This window comes from Rattus norvegicus, chromosome 8, assembly GCF_021556685.1.
Source record: "Rattus norvegicus strain SHRSP/BbbUtx chromosome 8, alternate assembly SHRSP_T2T, whole genome shotgun sequence".
NCBI classification, from domain to species: Eukaryota; Metazoa; Chordata; class Mammalia; order Rodentia; family Muridae; genus Rattus; species Rattus norvegicus.
The window spans coordinates 27260618-27281010 of record NC_141541.1 but is presented as its reverse complement, the minus strand read 5'-3'; the positions used below and the strand labels follow the sequence as shown (position 1 = coordinate 27281010).

At 44.8% G+C, this 20393-nt stretch overlaps 1 protein-coding gene and 1 pseudogene across 34 annotated transcripts in view; one reads left to right on the top strand and one right to left on the bottom strand.

Annotated features, from left to right (window-relative positions):
* Bbs9 (Bardet-Biedl syndrome 9) overlaps positions 1–18118 on the bottom strand; it is a 423050-nt gene extending 404932 nt beyond the window's left edge. For 3 of the 34 annotated variants that reach the window (XM_087561742.1, XM_087561748.1, XM_087561771.1), the window contains exons 1-5: positions 17788–18118; positions 17225–17280; positions 15466–15547; positions 14692–14768; positions 2609–2731 (exon numbers count right to left, since the gene is read on the bottom strand). In XM_087561742.1, coding sequence (XP_087417868.1) covers positions 2609–2720 — 112 coding nt within the window. In that variant the 5' untranslated portion in view covers positions 2721–2731; positions 14692–14768; positions 15466–15547; positions 17225–17280; positions 17788–18118. Of the gene's footprint in view, positions 1–2608; positions 2732–13186; positions 13442–14691; positions 14769–15353; positions 15548–17224; positions 17281–17652 lie in introns of all 34 variants that reach the window. The other 31 variants (XM_087561749.1, XM_087561757.1, XM_087561765.1 and 28 more) reach the window with 15 other exon arrangements.
* Positions 8149–12501, top strand: LOC148003990 (signal transducer CD24-like; annotated as a pseudogene).
* Positions 18119–20393: the final 2275 nt, after the last annotated feature.

Below are 20393 nucleotides of genomic sequence, written 5' to 3'. Positions count from 1 at the left end.
ACAAAAGATAATGTTCACAACTAGCACCCCAGGACAGAGCCCTAACAGAGATGAATGAAAACAGCTCATTTCAGAAGTATTGTTTCGACCAAGCTGAGCTTTGAACACTTTAGAAGGAGTGAGCTTCAGCATGTCACCTGGGTACATGTTTTGTGACTGTCAGGGGAACAAATGAGAGGGAAGCCATAAGGTTCAAAGTGTCATGCGGGATAATCACTGACCTCCCAGGGCGGCCTCAGAACAGACACCTGCCCAGCATTACAGTAGGAGAGAGGGCCTGGATTCTTCTAAGAAATGAGAGGACACTTCCGTACTTTAAAACCCTGTTCTACGACTGGTACACCATTCTGGAAATCAGTCTGGAGGTTCCTCAGAAAATTGGACATTGAACAACCTGAGGACCCAGCTATACCTCTCTTGGGCATATACCCAAAAGATGCCCCAACATATAAAAAAGACACGTGCTCCACTATGTTCATAGCAGCCTTATTTATAATAGCCAGAAGTTGGAAAGAACCCAGATGCCCTTCAGCAGAGGAATGGATACAGAAAATGTGGTACATCTACACAATGGAATATTACTCAGCTATCAAAAACAATGACTTTATGAAATTCATAGGCAAATGAATGGAACTGGAAAACATCATCCTGAGTGAGGTAACCCAATCACAGAAAAACATACATGGTATGCACTCACTGATAAGTGGATATTAGCCCAAATGCTTGAATTACCCTAGATGCACAGAACACATGAAACTCAAGAAGGATGACCAAAATGCGAATGCTTCACTCCTTCTTTAAAAGGGGAACAAGAATACCCTTGGCAGGGAATAGGGAGGCAAACTTTAGAACAGAGGCAGAAGGAACGCCCATTCAGAGCCTGCCCCACATGTGGCTCATACATATACAGCCACCAAACTAGGTAAGATGGATGAAGCAAAGAAGTGCAGGCTGACAGGAACCGAATATAGATCTTTCCTGAGAGACACAGCCAGAATACAGCAAATACATAGGCGAATGCCATCATTAAACCACTGAACTGAGAACAGGACACCCATTGAAGGAATCAGAGAAAGGACTGAAAGAGCTTGAAGGGGCTCGAGACCCCATATGAACAACAATGCCAACCAACCAGAGCTTCCAGGGACTAAGCCACTACCTAAAGACTATACATGGACTGACCCTGGGCTCCAACTGCACACATAGCAATGAATATCCTAGTAAGAGCACCAATGGAAGGGGAAGCCCTGGGTCCTGCTAAGACTGAACCCCCAGTGAACGTGATTGTTGTGGGGAGGGTGGTAATGGGGGGAGGATGGGGAGGGGAACACCCATATAGAAGGAGAGGGGGAGGGGTTAGGGGAATGTTGGCCCCTAACGTCAAGACTGGAAAAGGTGCTCGAAGGTGATAGATGTCAGAATGACCTCCTGTGCTCTTGAAATGTAAATAGGAAATACTCAAGTTAATAAAGATGAAAAAAAAAAAAAAACTTGTGCTACTCTCCTCCTCCTCCCTCTCCTCCTCCCCCTCCTCCTTCCCCTCCTCCTCCCCCTCTTCCTCCCCCTCTTCTTCTACATTTCCCTCCTTCTCTCCCTCCTCTTCTTCCTCCTCCTCTCCCTCCTCTTCTTCCTCCTCCTGTTCCTCTTTCTCTTCCTCCTCATTTTCCTCCCCTTCCTCTTCCCAGTCTCTCCCTCGCTTCCTTTGCCACCCTGCCCCTTGCTAACACATTTTCATTACAGGTAATAGAAATAACAGGAAAGGAATAATATTCATATTAGCAAATTATATGTTCTTTCTTGGAGGACAATGATTATCTGAATTTCAAAGTAAAAGCTTGTGATAAACAAGTTATTCAAACGTAACTAATTTCACACTGTAATTATATAGAACTAGACCCTTTTTAAGACTTGAAACACGTGACTATGCAGAGAAGCAAGCAGTGTAAGGCTAGCACAGTAGCTGGTTTACTGCCCCCTCAGTAGCAGAGTCAGTGCGGCTTTATCATGACCTCGATGCTTTCTGACTCAACCAGAAGAGCACACCGTTTTCATTGAATAATTTCTAACAAGAGTTTTTCAAATTATTAAATATCTTACTAGCTCTCCTCTAGGAGACCCCATCTGGAAGCAAACTGAGTGGTGCCATGTGATTTATCCATTAATTCTTCCAAGTAATACAACAGCATGAATAAAGCCCAGGTGATAGAAATAAAACAGAGGTGAGAACACGTCTGCCAGCCCGCCACCTACACATTACTAATAAGAGAAACACCAGGACAGTGGCACACGCTTGTAATCCCAAATCCAGGAGGACCAGAGTGAGATTGGGCCAGCCTGGACTTTAGTGAAAGTCAAGAGAGAGGGAGGGGGAGGAGGAGGGGGAGAGGGAGGGAGAGAGGGAGAGGGAGAGAGGAAGAGGGAGAACTTTAGACACTTTAGTCATGTTCTCCTATGCTCATGTTTTTAAAACCAAGTTAGTTTTATTTACTCTCTTTAATGTTCAACTCTAGGGGGGAGGGAGGTGCAGACTAAAGCCCAGTATCAGAAACTTCCGTGCGTTTGTGAGGTCCCGACACTGGGAAAACAAAAGCGCCCACAGATTCCTTACCCTGTCCATTCCTGCTGTTGTCCACGTCAGCCAAGCACAAACAGCCCTGATCAAACTCTTCTTTCTCTCCCAGCACAGTAGACCACCAGTCACGGGCTTTAAATAAGGACATTTCCTTTCAACCTAAAAATAAAATGTTCATCTATAGTAAAAATTAACTTTATGGAAAGAAGTCAAATTACCCCATTTGCAGATGACATGATTCTATTTTTAAAAGACTCTGTGTAATCTACCAGAGAATTCTTAGATGTAAAAACACTTACAGTAAAGTTACAAGATACAAAATCAATATAGCCTTCACATATACCGGAAAGAAATTAGGAAACATAACCTGTTCATAATAATCCCCAAAATGTCAAGTACTCATGGGCCCTAGGGAAGGCTTGCAGCTGACATGGCACACTCATCGTCCAAAGGACCCAGGTCGGAATGCAGCACTCACAATCCGTGGCTGTAAATCCCTGTAACTCCAGGCCCTGGAGAACTGACACCCGCTTCTGGCCTTCAGTGGGACTGTATTCGAGCGAATAAACCCACATACAGACATACCCGCATAATTTTAAAATAATAGTGATAAGATAAATTACTTCAAATATTAGTACCTGCGAATACACATAAGCAACAAATTGAAACGTCAAGACTGGAAAAAGTGCTCGAAGGTGATAGATGTCAGAATGACCTCCTGTGCTCTTGAGTTAACAGAATTAATGTTACAAGATGGATATACCACCAAAAGTAATCTATAAGCTTGATGTAATGCTTGTCAAAATCCCTGTTATGCTGTGCAGACGTAGGAAAATGCAATCCAAGTATTCACATAAGACCACAAACAGCCAAAGTAATCCTCAGTGATAAGAACACACTGGCGTACGCAGAACCCAACCTCAAGTTACACAGTGATAGTAACAGCCTTGTGCTGGGAGAGCAAGGCAGGCAGACACTGGGACGGCATAGAGGACTCACGGACAGACCAACAGAACCATGACCACCCAGCCTCTGACACATGAGGCCAAACAGACCATCGGAAAAAGAGATCGAGTTCAACAAACAGTGCGGGCAAAGCCGGATGTCCTGCGAAGGATTGAATTAAATCTTTCACCTTACACAAAAATCAATTCAGAAAGTATATCAGGGGCCTGAAAGCTTAAAGCCTCAACTGCTAAAAGGGCTAGAGTAGAGCAGCGAGAATGTTCTTCCCATCCTCTTCTCAAGGCTCCGGGACCTACGGGAAAGAAGAGGCAGGGGTGATGGATGACTCCCAGAAAACAGTGTCTTCCCCGCACAGCAGGACTGACGCACACGTGAGCTCCCTGAGACCGTGGCTGCTTGCACAAGACCTTCACAGGTTCACACAGGGTCCTGGCGCTGAGAGGAAGATGTAAACACGGCCTCTCACCCCTAACCACCAGGCTATCTGAAAGTCACACCAAGCTGCAAAGGATTGGAGGCTCATTATCCTAATCACAGTGAGGGCAGGCCTCAGGCCCAGGAAAAGTTGGCCAACAGAAAGTTAACTTGATGGTAATTTTGGAGGTTTTTGGTTTTTTTTTTTTTTAATCTCGCTTTGCTTTGCTTAGGCCTCTTGGCTTACTGATCTTGCTTGTTTGCTTTGATTACTTTGATTACTGTATTGGTGGGTTTTGTGATGATTTTTGAGTGTGTGTTTCTTGATTCTTTGTCTTTGAAGAGGGAAGAAATATAAAGTAAGGTGGGTCGGAAGGTACAGAGGGTCTGGGAGAAAGGGAGATAGAAAAAACATGGCCAAAATAGATAATGTAAAATGTTTTCAATAAAAAATTAATTTCAATCTCTCTCTCTCTCTCTCTCTCTCTCTCTCTCTCTCTCACACACACACACACACACAACTCACACACACACACACTCACACACACACACACACACACACACACACACACACAAACTCGCACACACTCACACACTCCAGTTTTAACCAAGAGTGGTAACTGTGGGTATCTTACAACATTTAGAAAGGAGGTTAAGAAGAGGTAATATTAGGTGACAGTAAAGACAGAATGTGGGCAAAGGTCATAGGTATCATTAAAGAAGACATAAATCTAATTTTCTTTCTAGTTTCCACTACCATAGTTTTTCTCCTTGGGGTAGGTGAGTGAGTTAAATACAATTGACAGTATAATACACAGGTTTCAGCATGGCCGTCCTAACTGTGTATTCGCTGAGATGCATGGGGCTCAAGGCTGTTTGGGCATCCACCTTAATCACACTGCATGATGTTTTTATTTGTGAATTAATTGTCTTGTCTTGTCTTGCTTTGCTTTTTTGAAACACTGTCTCATTGGGTAGCCCAGGCTGGCTTTAAACGTTCAATCCCCTACCTCAGATTCCTGAGTCCTGGGACCGAAAGCATGTACCACCACTAAAGCACTGCTTACATGTGAAACAGGAAGCGCAGAGCTGGCAGAAGGCTCAGCAGGGCTGCCCACCACGCCTGCTGACCTGCGTTTGATCCCAGGGCCTCGGGATGGAAGGACAGAACAGACTCTCACAGCTTGTTCTTGTTTATAGCATGAGAACTGAGAGATGACAAAGAGTGACCTTGGCATCGGCGGGGTCCTGTAGATCACTGTCCTCGATGCTCACGCAGCGGCCACAGATGGCTACAGAGCACTGAGAACATTGATTTTGAGATGAAAACTAACTTTTATCAAGTGGCAGGTTCACAAATATGGAATCTGAAAATAAAAAAGACCAACTGTACTCTAAGCACACAGAACAGCCTGTTCCTTGAAGTAGGCCTTCTACACACACGAATCATAGAAACCAAGGCTGTTTTCTTCCATCCAAAATAAACCAAGAAACTGTCTTAGAAAGCTGAAAATCCTACACACTGAAGACAAGCTGTGTGGGTCTGGATTCCCATGACACCAACCACGCAACCATGAAGTGTGATAACCACCTTTTTCCACCTGACTGGGTTTGGAACCACCTAGGAGATCCATTATGGGCCCTTCTCTGAGGATGTTTCCAGAAAGTTTTAGCTGAGAGGGAGAACACCTTCAGCCTACAGAGAAAAGGGTTCATCTGACTTGCAGGTCATACGAGATCATGCAGAGGCAGGAACTCCAGGCAAGAACCTGGAGGCAGGAGCTGAAGCAGAGGCCATGGGGGAAGGCTGCTAACTGGCTTGCCCCCTGGCTTACTCAGCTACTTTTCTTATGCAACCCAGACCCACCTGCCGAGGGATGGCACCACCCACAGTGGGATGAGCCTTTCCACGTTAATTAACTAAGAAAATGGCCCACAAACATGCCCACGTCCCTCCACAGTTGAGGGTTCCCTTCCCAGACCCTAGTTTGTGTCAAGTTGACAATAAACTAAACAGCGCATTGGGTAAAACCCCTCCCCAGACCTCAGTCACAGACGGGGTAAAAACTGAACAAGGGTGACGGCAGCTGAACCCCAGCACTCATCCCTCAGCTTCCAACTGCAGGTACCATGTGACCAGCCACCTCACTTCCCCCGGCCACGCCTCCCGCCACGCCACGCCACGGTGAACTATGCATTCAAACACTGAACAGAACGAACCAAACGAACAGTCAGGTACTCTGTCAGCACACAGAGAAAAGCAACGGACGACCCTGCGATAGCTCAGCCCCTTCATCAGCAAAACAAAGGGAGGCGTGCTGGTTAAGTATGGGATGTGTGGAAACCTGCCTTGGGAACTAGGTAGGTAGGGAGACTGCTGCCAGGCTCAGAGAGAGGCCTTCGGCAGTGTGATAAGGGATGGAGCAGAGCGGGTGAGACGCTTTGCTGACTGAGAATTAAGATATCCAGCAGATATCTTCAGGCACCGCAGTGCTGAACCTAGCAAGGTAAAAGATAACCATACTTTTTTATTTTTTATATTTTTACAACAGTGATACAAATCAGAGCGGCCCTGATAGCCAGGTGGCACGTGCCGTGACCCACTGTCTTAGTCAGGGTTTCTTTTCCTGCACAAACATCATGACCAAGAAGCAAGTTGGGGAGGAAAGGCTTTATTCAGCTTACACTTCCACATTGCTATTCATCACCAAAGGAAGTCAGGACTGGAACTCATGCAGGTCAGGAAGCAGGAGCTGATGCAGAGGCCATGGAGGGATGTTTCTTACTGGCTTGCTTCCCCTGGTTTGCTCAGCTTACTTTCTTATAGAACCCAGGACCGCCAGTACACCCAACTATTGTGGAAGTCACAGGAAGGAAGCCTAGGCTACAGAGTAAATGAATTCAAGGGTAGCCTGGGCAACTTAGTGAAACTCTGTCCCCAAATTAAAATCGTTTAAAGGGCTGAGAGATAGTTTAGTGGTAGAACTCTTAGCACCTAGTGTGTCCAAAGTCCGTGGCTCATCCCCAGTGCTATCAAATATATATATATATATATATATATATATATAATATATATTATATATATAAAATATATATTATATATGTGTGTGTGTATATATATATATATGTATATATGTATCTGTGATGGTTAATCTTGTCAACCTGGGAGGATTTAAACTCACCATGGGAACCTCTGAACATGTCTGTGAAGAGATCTCTGGGGAAGGTTGGGGTGAAAAGATCTACCTTAAATGAAGGCTGCCTTAAATGATTCTATGAACTGAGTCCTAACTCAGGAAAGGGGACAGCCAGCCAAGCACCAGCACTCACCTCTCGGCTCCCTGCTGCAGGCACAATGTGAGCAGCTGCCTCCCAGCACCATGACTTCCTGACAGAGATAAAGTGAGCATTTGCTTCCTTGGCTCTTTTTTCTTTTTAAGGGGGTGGGGGAGATGTTGGGGTTTTGTTGTTTCTTCTGTTTTGTTGTTTCCTTTTGTTTTCTAAGACAGGGTTCCATGTAGCTCAGGCTGGCCTAAACTCCCAATCCTCCCACACCTGGCTCCAAATATCTTTTAGTGTATTATTTGATAAATGATTATGACAGAGGGAGACCCACCTTTCCCTGAGTGCTAGGCAGATACTCAGCATGTTTAAAGCACTGTTAAAAACTGCCATTAGTGGGAGTTAAAGAGACAGCTCAGCAATTAAGAGCACATCCTGCTCTTTCAAAGGACATATATATATATCTGATTTTTCAAGACAGGGTTTCTCTGTGTACCCCTGGCTGTTCTGAAGCTCACTCTATAGATCAGGCCAGCCTCAAACTCACAGACATCCTCCTGTCTCTGCCTTCAATGTGCTAGCATTAAAGATATGTGCCACCACCACCTGGCAATAATTTTAAAATAATAAAATAAGTCTTGTGGGCTAGAAAGTGGCTAAAAGAACATGTTGTTCTTGCAGAGGACACAGTTTGGCTCCCAGCACCCACATCAGAAAACTCAAAACAGCCAGCCTGTAACCCCAGCTTCGGGGATCTGACACCCTCTTCAGTCACATGCACAAACCCACACGCAGTTACACATATATACAGATAACCACGGCGTTTCTAAAATGAGATGTTAAACACTGCTGCTAGAGCTGAGCTCTGTCAGTCTACAGGGCAAGCACCCCGCTCTTCATTCCCACAAGCAAAGATGTCCAGGACGGGGCAGTGGGGCCAATCGGTGAGCTCTTACTGCCCAGACGCCTCACTACTCTTGTGCTAGCACCACAGCCTTGAGCACACCTCAGACACCTTAAGACACTATACAAAGATTGCCCCTGGCTGCCGTGGCCCCTAGAAGCTCTGACTCTGATTTTAGCTCATGTCTTCGTGAACCACTCCTGCATTGACCAGAGGTGGAGCACATGCCCCGGCAGATGCTGTGCTCACTGTGCAAGCATGACAACTTGGGTTCAATTCCAAGAACCCATGTTGAAAAGCCAGGTGTAACAGCAAGTGCTCATGACCCCAGCTCCAGGGAGGCACAGACAGGAGGGTCCCTCAGGCTCCCTGGCCAGCACAGCTCTAGCAGCAAGTTCCAGGCCACTGAGAGACCCTGTATGGAGAAAACAAAGATGGGTGTTCCTGAGGAACAAAACTGAGGTAAACTTCTGACCTCTACATGCATGTGCATCCACCCAAACAAGAACACACACACACACACACACACACACACACACACGCACACACACACACACACGCACACACACACACACACACACACACTCAACATGCACAGAAGAAGCAAGTGTGGGATTCCATCCACAGTCCTTTACAAACTCTGCTAAGAAAGAAGTTACAGGGCTGGAGAGATGGCTCAGCCGTTAAAGGCTAGGCTCACAACCAAATATATAAGAAAGAAGTTACTGTGCTGGGTATACACCTCCCTTGGCAGAATGCTTACCCGACAGGTATGTAGGGAGCTCTGACCTGAGTCCCCAGCACTGCATAACCGTGGGCACGGCATGCATGCCTGTAATCCCAACATTGGGAAGGTAAAAGATCAGGAGTTCAAGGTCAGCCTCCAGTACATAGTAAGACCAACCTGTCCTACATGAAACCCTGCTCAAAAGTGGGGAGGAGGGATCTAAAAAAGTTTCTGAGTCCCACTACATAAGAGGGTTTCTGAAAAATATTCATATCACTCGTGACTGATAGTTTCACATGATCACACTAACTGCCAGATGACCCAACTCTAATCTGGCAGTGAGTGCCCAAAACTGCCCTTTTATTATAGTTTTATTAGATTCTTTCCTTGAATGAAGCAATGGCATTTAATAGACTACAAGTTTTTTTAATCACATACTCCAGATACACAGAAAAATAGTAACATTATATACTTTGGACTTATCACCTCCCCACACATCTTGATTGTTTGACAGGGTCTCATGTAGCCCAGGCTGGCCTCGAATTGCTATGCAGTCTGTGCCAGCCTTGAACTCCTGACCTCCCACTTCCTAAATGTTAGAATCTCAGGTGTGCACCACCATGCCCGGATAAGGTGCATCTTTTCTCATAACCCAGAGCAGCAAAATAAGTAAATCCTTTCTTGATACATGTGGTAGAGAGAATGAGGTCACCAGACACTGAGTAAGGTTGTCTAGTTCAGAAGCGGGGAGTGTATGGAGAAAGCTGTGACCAATTGCTGTAAGCATGGTACTGAACATCCTCAGGTAACAGCTTGATCCACGGGCTGCTCTGTGGGAAGTGGCAGGCTCCTTAGAGGGGCCCAGATGCTGGAGAGCTGGCCTCGGTGGTGTGGGTGCGGGAGAGCCAGTGGGCTGACCAGCTCAGCTGCCACGCAGGCCCACATCCACGGGTCTGCGTTGGCCACCCCAACATCTATCCCACACGTGAATGGCTGGAGAGTTCTGCAGACCCAAAGCTGCAGGATCTCCATGAGGCGAGGCAGCAGTGTCTGAAAGGAGTCCTGGTGAGGACCAGTATTGATAGTGCGTCAGAGGCCAGTATTGATGGTATATCAGAGACCAGAGGCCTCCAGCAAAACCAATGACGCACTGCAATGAACATCTACAAGTGACGATGTTAGGACCTAAGAGTACACTGTGTGATGCACTGTGGCACACCGGCGGGCTTCTTCCTTTTTCTCTTTTTGAGGGGCTGCAAGAGTGGAGGGCAGGTACCAAGGGACAGGGAATTGAGTGGTATTGGGGTACATAATGTGAAATTCACAAAAAAAATCAATAAAATGTTAAATAATAAAAAAAGAGAGGCCCCATTCAAGGTCATCATCATTGGGAACCCCCTAAATGGGGCTGTTCACTATGCCCACTTCTCTTTGGTTCCTAGCCTGGACATGAACACTTTCGCTCTGCCATGTGTTACCCTGGTGACACGTACCTCACCACAAAACCACAGCAACAGGTGACTGTGGACTGGCACCCCTGAAGGTAAGAGCCCAATAAACTGTTTCTTCTGTAAATTAATTATCTCGAGTATATTGTTACAGTATAGTTAATTATCCCAGGTACCTGGTAATAATATCTGAAAGCGGACTAACATAGCACCTACATCAAATGTGGAGGGAAGAACCACTCAACAGCCCAAGGGAGGCTCTTCACCTCCGTCAGGCAAAAGAAAAGAATCCTGTGGGACCTGCCTAGAAAACATACCAACCCTCCCAGATAATGGGGGGAGAGGCTCTCTTATGTTGTGTCATTGAATTATAAACAGGAAAAAAAGGATTTAAGTGAGACTCACAGCTAGAGTTTGAATATAGAAACACATAACTATATCAATGAAAATATCTGTTGTGTGAAAATGCCCTTGAAAACATTTATCAGAGTGGCAGCACCGTGATAGACACCAGCAGTAACAGCATCGGGAAGCTGAGACAGGGGGATTATAAATCTGGAGTCAGCATGAACTACAAGATAAAAGAAAACCTGTAAAGAAAAAGCTTTTGCAGATTGCTACAAAGAAGAGAAACAAACGAAAACCACAATAAACTGGGAGTCATGGCTTAAGCCTTCAGTTCCAGCACTGGGAAAGTAGAAGCAGACTGATCTCTGCGAGTTCAAGGCCAACCTGGGCTACAGAGTGAGTTCCAGACCAGACAGAGTTACATAGTGAAATCCTGTCTCTGGGGGAAAAAAACCATAAACTAGAACATGTACTAACAAAACTAACTTGTATTCGAAACTAACTCAGTAAATCAACTGTCACACAAGGGTGAAGACCTGAGTTCAAACCCCCAGAGCTCACAGAAAAGCAGATGTGGTAGTTCACATAATCTTGGCACTCGTACACAGAGCAAGACATGGGATGGGTGTAAAGGGGAAATTCCCAGAGGCTCGAAGGTCCACTAGCCCGCCATATGCAGCAAGGAACAACAAAACAGAGACCCCTTTAAGTCAAGGTGGAAGGGGCGTGCACAACACATAGGCACACACATGCGCTCGCGCGCGCACACACACACACACACACACACACGCACCCACACATGCGCACGCATGTGCACATACACACGCACGCACACGGGCACACAGGCACAAGCACACACGCGCACACACACGCACACACAATTTTTTAAATAACAAATAAAAACTAACTATATTATCTATAAATACTAATTTCCCACAGGTTTCTAACAAAAGATTGAAGACTGTCTCTAATGACAAGACGGGCAACAGCCGAACGTTCCTTCTTTCTTGGACTAACCAACTTCTCATCAGTCACCCACAATTCTGTTAGTCCTCGACCGTCACTTTCTCTAAAACCTGGTAATGTCTTTAGACTCAAGGTGTTGGTACCCAGGAGCTTTTAGAAATGCACACTCTTGGGGTTGGGGATTTAGCTCAGCGGTAGAGCGCTTGCCTAGGGAGCTCAAGGCCCTGGGTTCGGTCCCCAGCTCCGAGAAAAAAAAAAAGAAAGAAAGAAAGAAAGAAATGCACAGGCAGAGGATCACGGGACTGAGCAGAGGATCACGGGACTGAGCAGAGGATCACGGGACTGAGCAGAGGATCCTGGGACTGAGCAGAGAAACACGGGCTTGCACTTGCAGTGTCGCGTGCCACTGCACTCTGGAGAGGTCTGCAGATTCCTTTTGTGAGATGCATAAACAAAATGCCACACAAGGGCATTTCAGGCCACACAGCCACACAGACGGCTCGGCAGGAGAAAGGTGCTCACCATCAAGCCCGACGATTGGAGTTCGAATCCTGAAACCCACATGGTAGAAAGACAACATATCCTCTGACCTTCGCATGTGTGCTGGGGCACAAGTAACCCCCACACCCCCAACAATAATAGATTTATTGCAACCAAACATCGGTTGCACCATTTTCCGGGAACCAGAATATCTCTGCTGCCCCAAATCCAACTAATGCTACCACCAGATCTGGGTGTAGCTCCCTGCAGTCCACAGCCGGTCTCCTGGCCCTCTCTCTCTCTCTCTCCTACATCTCTACTGTTAGAGACTCAGGCCAAGAAACGTCTCTACTTCCCCATCTAGACCCACCCCGAATGGCAACCACAAGTCCAATGTGACCAGGAAGAGACAGGTCCACATCAAATCGGCTGTTACCATTACCTCAACAGAAAACACTGAGAATCCGAAATTCGACTGGCTTAAAGGACGAGTGAAGGGTTTGAGAGCTGAGAGATGCCAATATGGGATCTGCTGGAGTTTTATGTCCGAGATGAAGACAAGCATCCAAAATTGACGTGATTTGCTCGAAATGTGGCTTAAGAAATGTGGACACTTAAAACTCTCACTCGAAATCGGGCGTAGGTTTGATGTAGAGGGAGAAGGTTGGGGTGTGGAATGGAGGTCCATTATTTTCATTGGTTCCTTCGACCTATAAGGCCGTAACGCAGTTAGGTGGTATTCAAAAGCTTCTCTGATGCTATTTCTGTGTATGTTGGAAGGAACTACCAGGTGTTACTTTAAATCCCCGATGTGTTGTTTTGTTACTACTAATTTAATAGGCTAAACTCTAGGTGAAGTCCCACGTCGTTGACCTCTAGTTCTTCTCTCCAGAACGGAACGTTTTACACCCTCCTTCTGTGGCTTTAGGTCTGACATATTGTATTTGACCTTTGTTAGTAATTGACACAGGCCAGGCAACGATGGATTGGAACCCACCCCCAAATCCAGCCACCCCTGAATAAATCTGATTTCAAAAGTCACAATGGCAAAGCATTTCCCAGTGTTTTTTCTCACTCACCACGGGTACCAAGTTCACTTAGGTGAGCTGGTTCTCCAGAGAGCAGAATTCTGTTGATCTCGGCTAATCTCCAAACACTGCGTTTTATTTTGGCATATGTCGAGGGCTTTTCACGATTTAAAGCGTGGTCTGTTAGCAAGGCCAAAATTATGAGTCTTCAAATTCTACAGGCAAATATGCAACCCAGCATTTGGGATGTGAGGACTGGAAGCTCTCACAGAATTCACAAAGTCTTTTATACAATTTCTGTAAATACTTTTTTTTTTAAAGAGAAAAACAAAACCATGGATCAGAATAACCACGTTTGGAATACTTTGGTTATCAGTTCATATTTTTAGATAGTTTGACATTGGTCCTGTGCCTGAGAGGGGGTTTGGTTCTACAGTAAGTTTTTTTTTTTTCCCAATTTCCTTGATACACACATACCTTCTAAAACACAGACACTTCCTCAAAAAAAAAAAAAAATTCCTTTTGTTCGCATGGTCACACACTGATGCTTGCCCATTCTGGGATCTAATACGGTCACAGTAGTCTTGATAACCAGAATCATTTTTTTCTCCGTCTTTAGAAACCTACCCGGGAACAAGGAGACCTCACAGACCCGAAGCTACTGTGTGTGTGAATGAACACTCCCCTTGCCTCATACCTGAATGCTGTACATCTATTTGATTGTATATTGTGTTTGTGTATTTATGCTTTGATTCATAGTAACTTCTCATGTTATGGAATTGATTTGCATTGAACGCAAACTGTAAATAAAAGAAAGAAATGGCTGAAAGAAAAAAAAAAAGAAAGAAATGCACACTCTTGTCCCCTTCAAACAACACCCCCAGGTGACCGAGCTGCACCATACAGTATCAGAGGGTCTGATTTACATAGGATACAATGAGTATCACCGACCCAGGATGCCTAGGGCCAGCCATTTTGGATTTCAGGCTTTGGACTATCTGCATATGTAATGCCTTAGAGAAGAGCCAACTTTAAACATTAAATTCGCTTATACACATGGTTTGAGTGTAATTATATACAATGTATTTGGAATATTTGAGTTTGAACTATAACCTGTCAGATGAGGTAGGCATGGGATGCCCCATGTGTGGCATCACATCGGGGCTCTCAGATTTTAAAGCTCTCTGAGTTCTGAATGAGAGATGCTCAGCTCATGCCTGGCGACCTAAGTAAACATTTCCTCCATCACAGCACCACTTTGTCCTTTCTCCTGTGACCTCTAGTTGTCACTCCAAAGCTTGGAGGAATTAATTTTCTCCGCAACAAAAAGCTTAAACAGCCCATTAATCAGGTAACCCTCTGGTTCTGTTTTTGTCTTGTCTCACTTTCCAAGCAGAGTTGGAATTTAGTAAGAGATTTGAATACAGGTTTGATGCACTAGAATTGAGAAAGAAAAGCATTCAGGAAAAAGGCAAACCACCCAAGACTGTGGTGAGATGCCCGGTCCCAGCATGCTATAGGACCATTCCAGTCAAATCCCACATCCAATGACAAACCTTGCTTCTGCGCATGCGCTGCCCAGGTTTCGGACCCTTCTTTTGGTACACGCTAATAATGCTGTACAATTTAATGTCTGGGGAAATGAAAAAAAAAAAAGCGTGTATCAGTACAGGGCTTTCGTTTCTTTTGTTTTGGGGGTTGTTTGTTTGTTTATTTGTTTGTTTGGTTTTTGGTCTGGTTTTTGGTTTTTGAGACAAGTTCCCCTATGTTGCCTGAGCTGGCCCGGAACTTGCTCTGTGACAAGGCGAGCTGTGAACTCAGAATGTTCTTGCCTCAGTTGCTTCAAGGCTGGGATCTAGTCATCATTTTTAAGAAGTTTTGGGTCATGCATAAACATTTTGCAAGAACTCTATTAATCAGGCTGTAGGGATAGCTCTGTAGAGAGAGACACCTGCCACCAAGACTGACAAACTGAGTTCAATCCCTGGGACCAACATGATGGAAGGAGAACCAACTCCAAAGATATACTCTGACCTCTACGCTCTACACACACACACACACACACACACACACACACACACACACACACACACCATAAATAAATAAATAAATGTAATTTTAAAGGATTTTTTTTTTACCCTACAAAGCACAAAGATATGACTATTTGGCTATCCCTAAACACAGAGAAGATAAGAAATCTGCTCAAGTGATCACTTACTTATATTTGTTTTATTTGTGAGACAGGCAGTTGTAACACCTCACTGAACTAGACTCTCACACGAAGAAGTGACTAACATCGATAGCCAAAGAATGCAGTGGGAACAACCTACAAGTCTGCGGCAGGCTCTGAAACCAGGAACTTGTCCAAAAGCTGCTGTTGTTCACATCTGGAACTTTCTCCAAATAATGTTTCTGTCAAATTTCAGGAAATAGCAATCAGGTTGTCTGGTCCAGGACAATGGCAGAGTCATGTAAAATTAAACAAATTGCTTTGAAAGCAATATGGCAGCCAAGCAGTGGTGAGGAATGCCTTCAATCACAGCACTGTGGAGGCAGAGGCAGGCAGATCCCCGAGTTCAAGGCCAGCCTGGTCTACAGGGTGAGTTCCAGGACAGCCAGAGTCACACAGAGAAACCACTCCCACTCCCACTCCCACTTCCACTCCCACTCCAAAAAAACTCTTACGACAAGAGCTTGTGTTGGGAGTTTTCAGTGGCCATGAATGGCACAGGAGTGGTGGTCAGATAGACCTGTGTTCACTTCCTGACAAGATGTCCCAACCACACAAGCTCAGAGAAGGCTCTTATACTCTAGTATCAACTGATCTTGCCAGTGGGAGAATACAGTGGTCTAGCATATGCACTTCCTTAGCCAATGTTCAACCCACTACAACCATCAAAGTCAGTAGTAACCCAATAACAGTAATAATGAAACAGCTGTGGTGGTCATCCTCCAGCTGTGACAGCAGAGTCTTCTAGGCATAGAAGAATTTCAACTGGGACTGGGACATCCAAAGGGCAGATCAGAAAGTGTGTGTATGTTAGTGAGCACATGTACATGCATGTGTATGTGTGTATGTGTGTGTGTGTGCATGTGTGTGTGTGCGCGCACACAAGTACCTATGCATATGGGTGAATGTGTGTTTTACTGGGTATTGAAAGAGCTACACCCCCAAACCTTATAAATGTTTAATCAATAAACATGTTTTATAATAATTGACATATTTCAATACATTTTAAAAATATCTAAGGGGATTAGAGTGTTCAGTGGTACACACATACACATACACTCTGAGAAATGAGACTTGCTATATATTTGAAAAGGCATAAAACTTTACAGAACTGCTAGTAGATTTTTTTTTTCCCTGCAAAGAGCATTTCCATCAAGAAGATACCATAGGGCCAGTGAGGTGGCTCGGCAAACAAAGATGCTTGCTGCCAAACCTGACAGGACCCACATGGTAGGAGAGAACTGACTCTGGCAAGTTGTCCTCTAACCTCCACACCCTCACTGTGGTACCCTTGCCCATGCACAAATATGCACCCAAATATTAAAACCTAATCAATTTTTAAAACTATAGCATAAACATAAGTGGAAGGTATGATTTAACCACAACCATTATACATAATAAAAATCCCTAAACTCTTACAAATAACTTGTAAACGGTTTTCAAAATAGTCTTTTGTTTTTAATTCTTAGGATGGTCCAATCCTTCACCAAAAAGAAAAACCGATCTCAAGCATTATCCTCTTCAAATATTGCTAACAACTTACGCCTTGTCTTTTGGAATGCTAGCAAATGGCAATACATCACATGGTGGCACACACCTGTAATAACATGGTATGTTCAAACACGGCCTAGGATACACAGTAAGTTCCAGGCCAATTTGAGCCACATTACAAATTTTTTAAAAAAAAGGAAAGAAGAAAAGGTTAAAAAAAAAACTACTTTCCCTCCAGTATCTTTCAATTAGTGTGTATAAAGATGTAATATGTATGTACATTAGACATAATTTGATATTTAAAGACAAAGTGAGATTCCAAAAAATAATCTATACGTTTATCCAGAAAATCGAAGCCAAATGCAGACCTTGCTCTGGAGGAGCTGCTAATAAAATCAGCTTAGTCCATCTAAACTGCTGTGGTCTGCAAAGGAAAGAGAAAGGATAACATTAATCCTATTGCAAGCAGCACGGGGGAGTACCAACATGCTCCCGCTTCAGTCGCAGACTGCTTTGACGCTCTGCTCACAAGACCTGTTGAAATGCCACAGGAGAAAGAAGATCTTACTCCATGTGACTGCTACATGGACTCCTGAAAAAAATCACTCCCTCCAAGGTGTTTATAGGATCTACCCACGTCGTGTTAGCGGTTTGTTTGAATGCAAGCCTCCTTTCTAGGAAACCGATCGTCCTACATCTCCCAAACCATTACATGGCACCTGAGGGTTAGTCTTGTTGACCAAGCACAGCCAATGCATTTATACATCCGAAGATTAATTTCTGGAATATTTCTTACCTGATGCCAACAGGTGGGCTTTGCCTCACCTTGCTACGAACCCACTATCCACAGACTTCCCTCCTAACAAGGATCCAGTGCTGGAACAGAAGTAACAACCGTGCAAGGAAAAGCAACACTTAACTCCAGTAGTACCTCTTGGTCTTGTGTTCGAAGTTTTCCACGTCCGCAGACAGACAGACTCCTGCCAAGCAGTAACACAAGCTCCACGGAGTTGAAATAAGTCCCTCCAAGATCTTCTGCACCCACTTGTCATCCCTCAGAGACAAGCAGGGGAAACGACATGGATCCCTCGGAAGCCACAAGACAAGAGAGAAAAACTCCAGGTCTGGATGCTCGCAGAGAGGATGAAACCACCAGGGAGACTGTAAGAGGGGTGAGACTGCAAGACAACAGCCTGCGGAAGACACCACCCCACTCCAGCCTAAATCCAAGCCGCCTTCGCCCTGTTGTCATAGCATTTTACAACGGAGGCTACTGCGCAAGTCAGACGCGGGGCCGCAGGGCTTGCTGGGTGTTGTAGTCCGGGTGGCCGAGCGCGAGCTGTGGAGGTATAGTTTCCTGGGCCGCCCTTGTGGAGCCACTCTATGGCTACTGGGCGGAGTGAGGGTGGGCGCCTCTGAACTACCTGAGCGGGCCTGTCCCTCAGGGCAGCGTCGGCGGAAGTCCCGCCTCTGCGGGGGTGCTCTTGCCACAGACCACGCCCTCCTGTGCTTGGTTCTTCTAGTATCTAGGCCTAAGCATGTAGTGGTTTTCCTGTTTGAATCCCTTTCCTTGGCCTAACTGCTGTAGCTAAGATTTCAAGCACCATATTGAATATCAGTGAAGAATAGACCCCCTTGTTTCATTCCTCGTTTAGAAAAAATGTTCAACCTAACACATCTAGGAAGGGGTGACCTCTACTGAAAATTACCTACATTCAGTTGACCCGTGGACATGTCTGGGGGCGTTTTCTTGATTGCTTATTGATGTGGGAGAGCTCAGCCCACTGTGAGCTAGGCTAGTGGGTCTGGGTTGTGTAAGAAAGGGAGCCAGTGAACTGCTGTCCTCCACAGTGTCTGCCCTGCTTGGGATCCTGAACTGACTTCCTAACCAGTGGAGAGTGACCAGTTAGATGAAACAGGCCCAATATCCTCTCTATGCCATTTTTGCTCATGGTGCTTACAACAGAAACAACAGAAAACAAACTAGCACAGCCCTGTTGCGTTGAGATATGACCACTACTTTCCTCAGGCCTTGTATCATAAAAACTTGTATCAAGTTTTTGTCAAAGGCCTTTTCTGTGTGTATTGAAACGACCATGCGATTTCTCTCCCTGAATCTTTCTGTATTGGATTACATTTATCGACTTGCATATGTTAGACTGTCCCAGCATGCCTCAAATGAAGCCGAGTTCGTTCAGCCTATATGTTTGTTTTGTTTTTTAAAAAAAAAAAAAATGTGGTGTTAGGGGCTGGAGAGATGGCTCAGAGCTTAGGAGCACTGATTGATCTTCCTGAGGTCCTGAGTTCAAATCCCAGCAACTACATGATGGCTCACAACCATCTTAATGGGATCCGATGCCTGCTTGTGGTGTGTCTGAAGACAGCGACAGTGTACTCATATGAATAAAATAAATAATTCTTTTAAAAAATGGTATTAAATTATGTGCACTTATGAGGAATTTCTGCGTGATTTTTTTTTTTTTTTTTTTTTTTTTTTTTTTTTTTTTTTTTTTTTTTTTTAGTTTGGTTTTGGTTTTGGTTAGTTGGCTGGTGTCATTTTCTTACCAATTTTTTGGTATCAGGATGAAGTAAGCTTTATAAGATGAATTTGGCAGTGTCCTTTCTGTTTCATAGGGAGATGTTTTTCTTAGATTTACTATATCTACGCCTGTTAGTGTTTGGTCTACATGAATGAACGTGTACCACACGCATCCCTAGTGCTTACAGAGGCCTGGTGCTTCCGGAGAGCAGAAGAGGGCACTGTATCCCCTCGAACTGAAGTTACAAACCATTGTGCACATGCCCACTGAGAATGAAACCCCCGGTCTTATGGGAGAGCGTTGCTTGCTATTAACCATGGAGGGTTTTCTCCGGTCACCTATTTTAAGGAAATGTTTGAGATGCATTGGTGCTAATTTTCAATATCTGATAGAGTTACAGAGTGAGCGTCTCCAGTTCGGGGGTTTGTTCATTCAAGAGACTGTTCCTGCTTCCACGCTGCTGCCTGTTATAGTCTGCTTAAGCCGTGTGCACCCTCCTGATGTAACTTTGGCCATGTGCTTCTAGAAAGATATCCTCTTCGTCTCGACTTTCTAAACATGTCCCCTGAGCATCCTCTGGATGTCCCGAGTGTCCACGCGCACCCTTTTCCTAGCTCCACTCTCAAATGATTTAGGTCTCCTGTTTCTTTTGTTTAGTTCGGCTCAAAGTGTCTAATCTCGTCTTCGCTAAGAGCCAGCTCTTTCATTGCCATTTATTCTTCCTAATATATTTTATTAATTCTTTGAGAATTTCATACTACATATCTAACTTTTTTTTTATTTTAAGCATATGTGAATTTTGAATAAGAACCAACCAAGCTTGATGACCTCGGTTCAATCTCAAGTGAGGCATAGGTGGAAGAAGGTGCAAATCAACTGCCACGAGTTGTCTTCTGACCACCACATGTGGGGCCTCCACCGTGGGACGCCCGCCCCAGGAAGCAAATAAGCAAAAGCATTTCTGGAAATTCCTTAATTCAATTTCACAGTCCTCAAG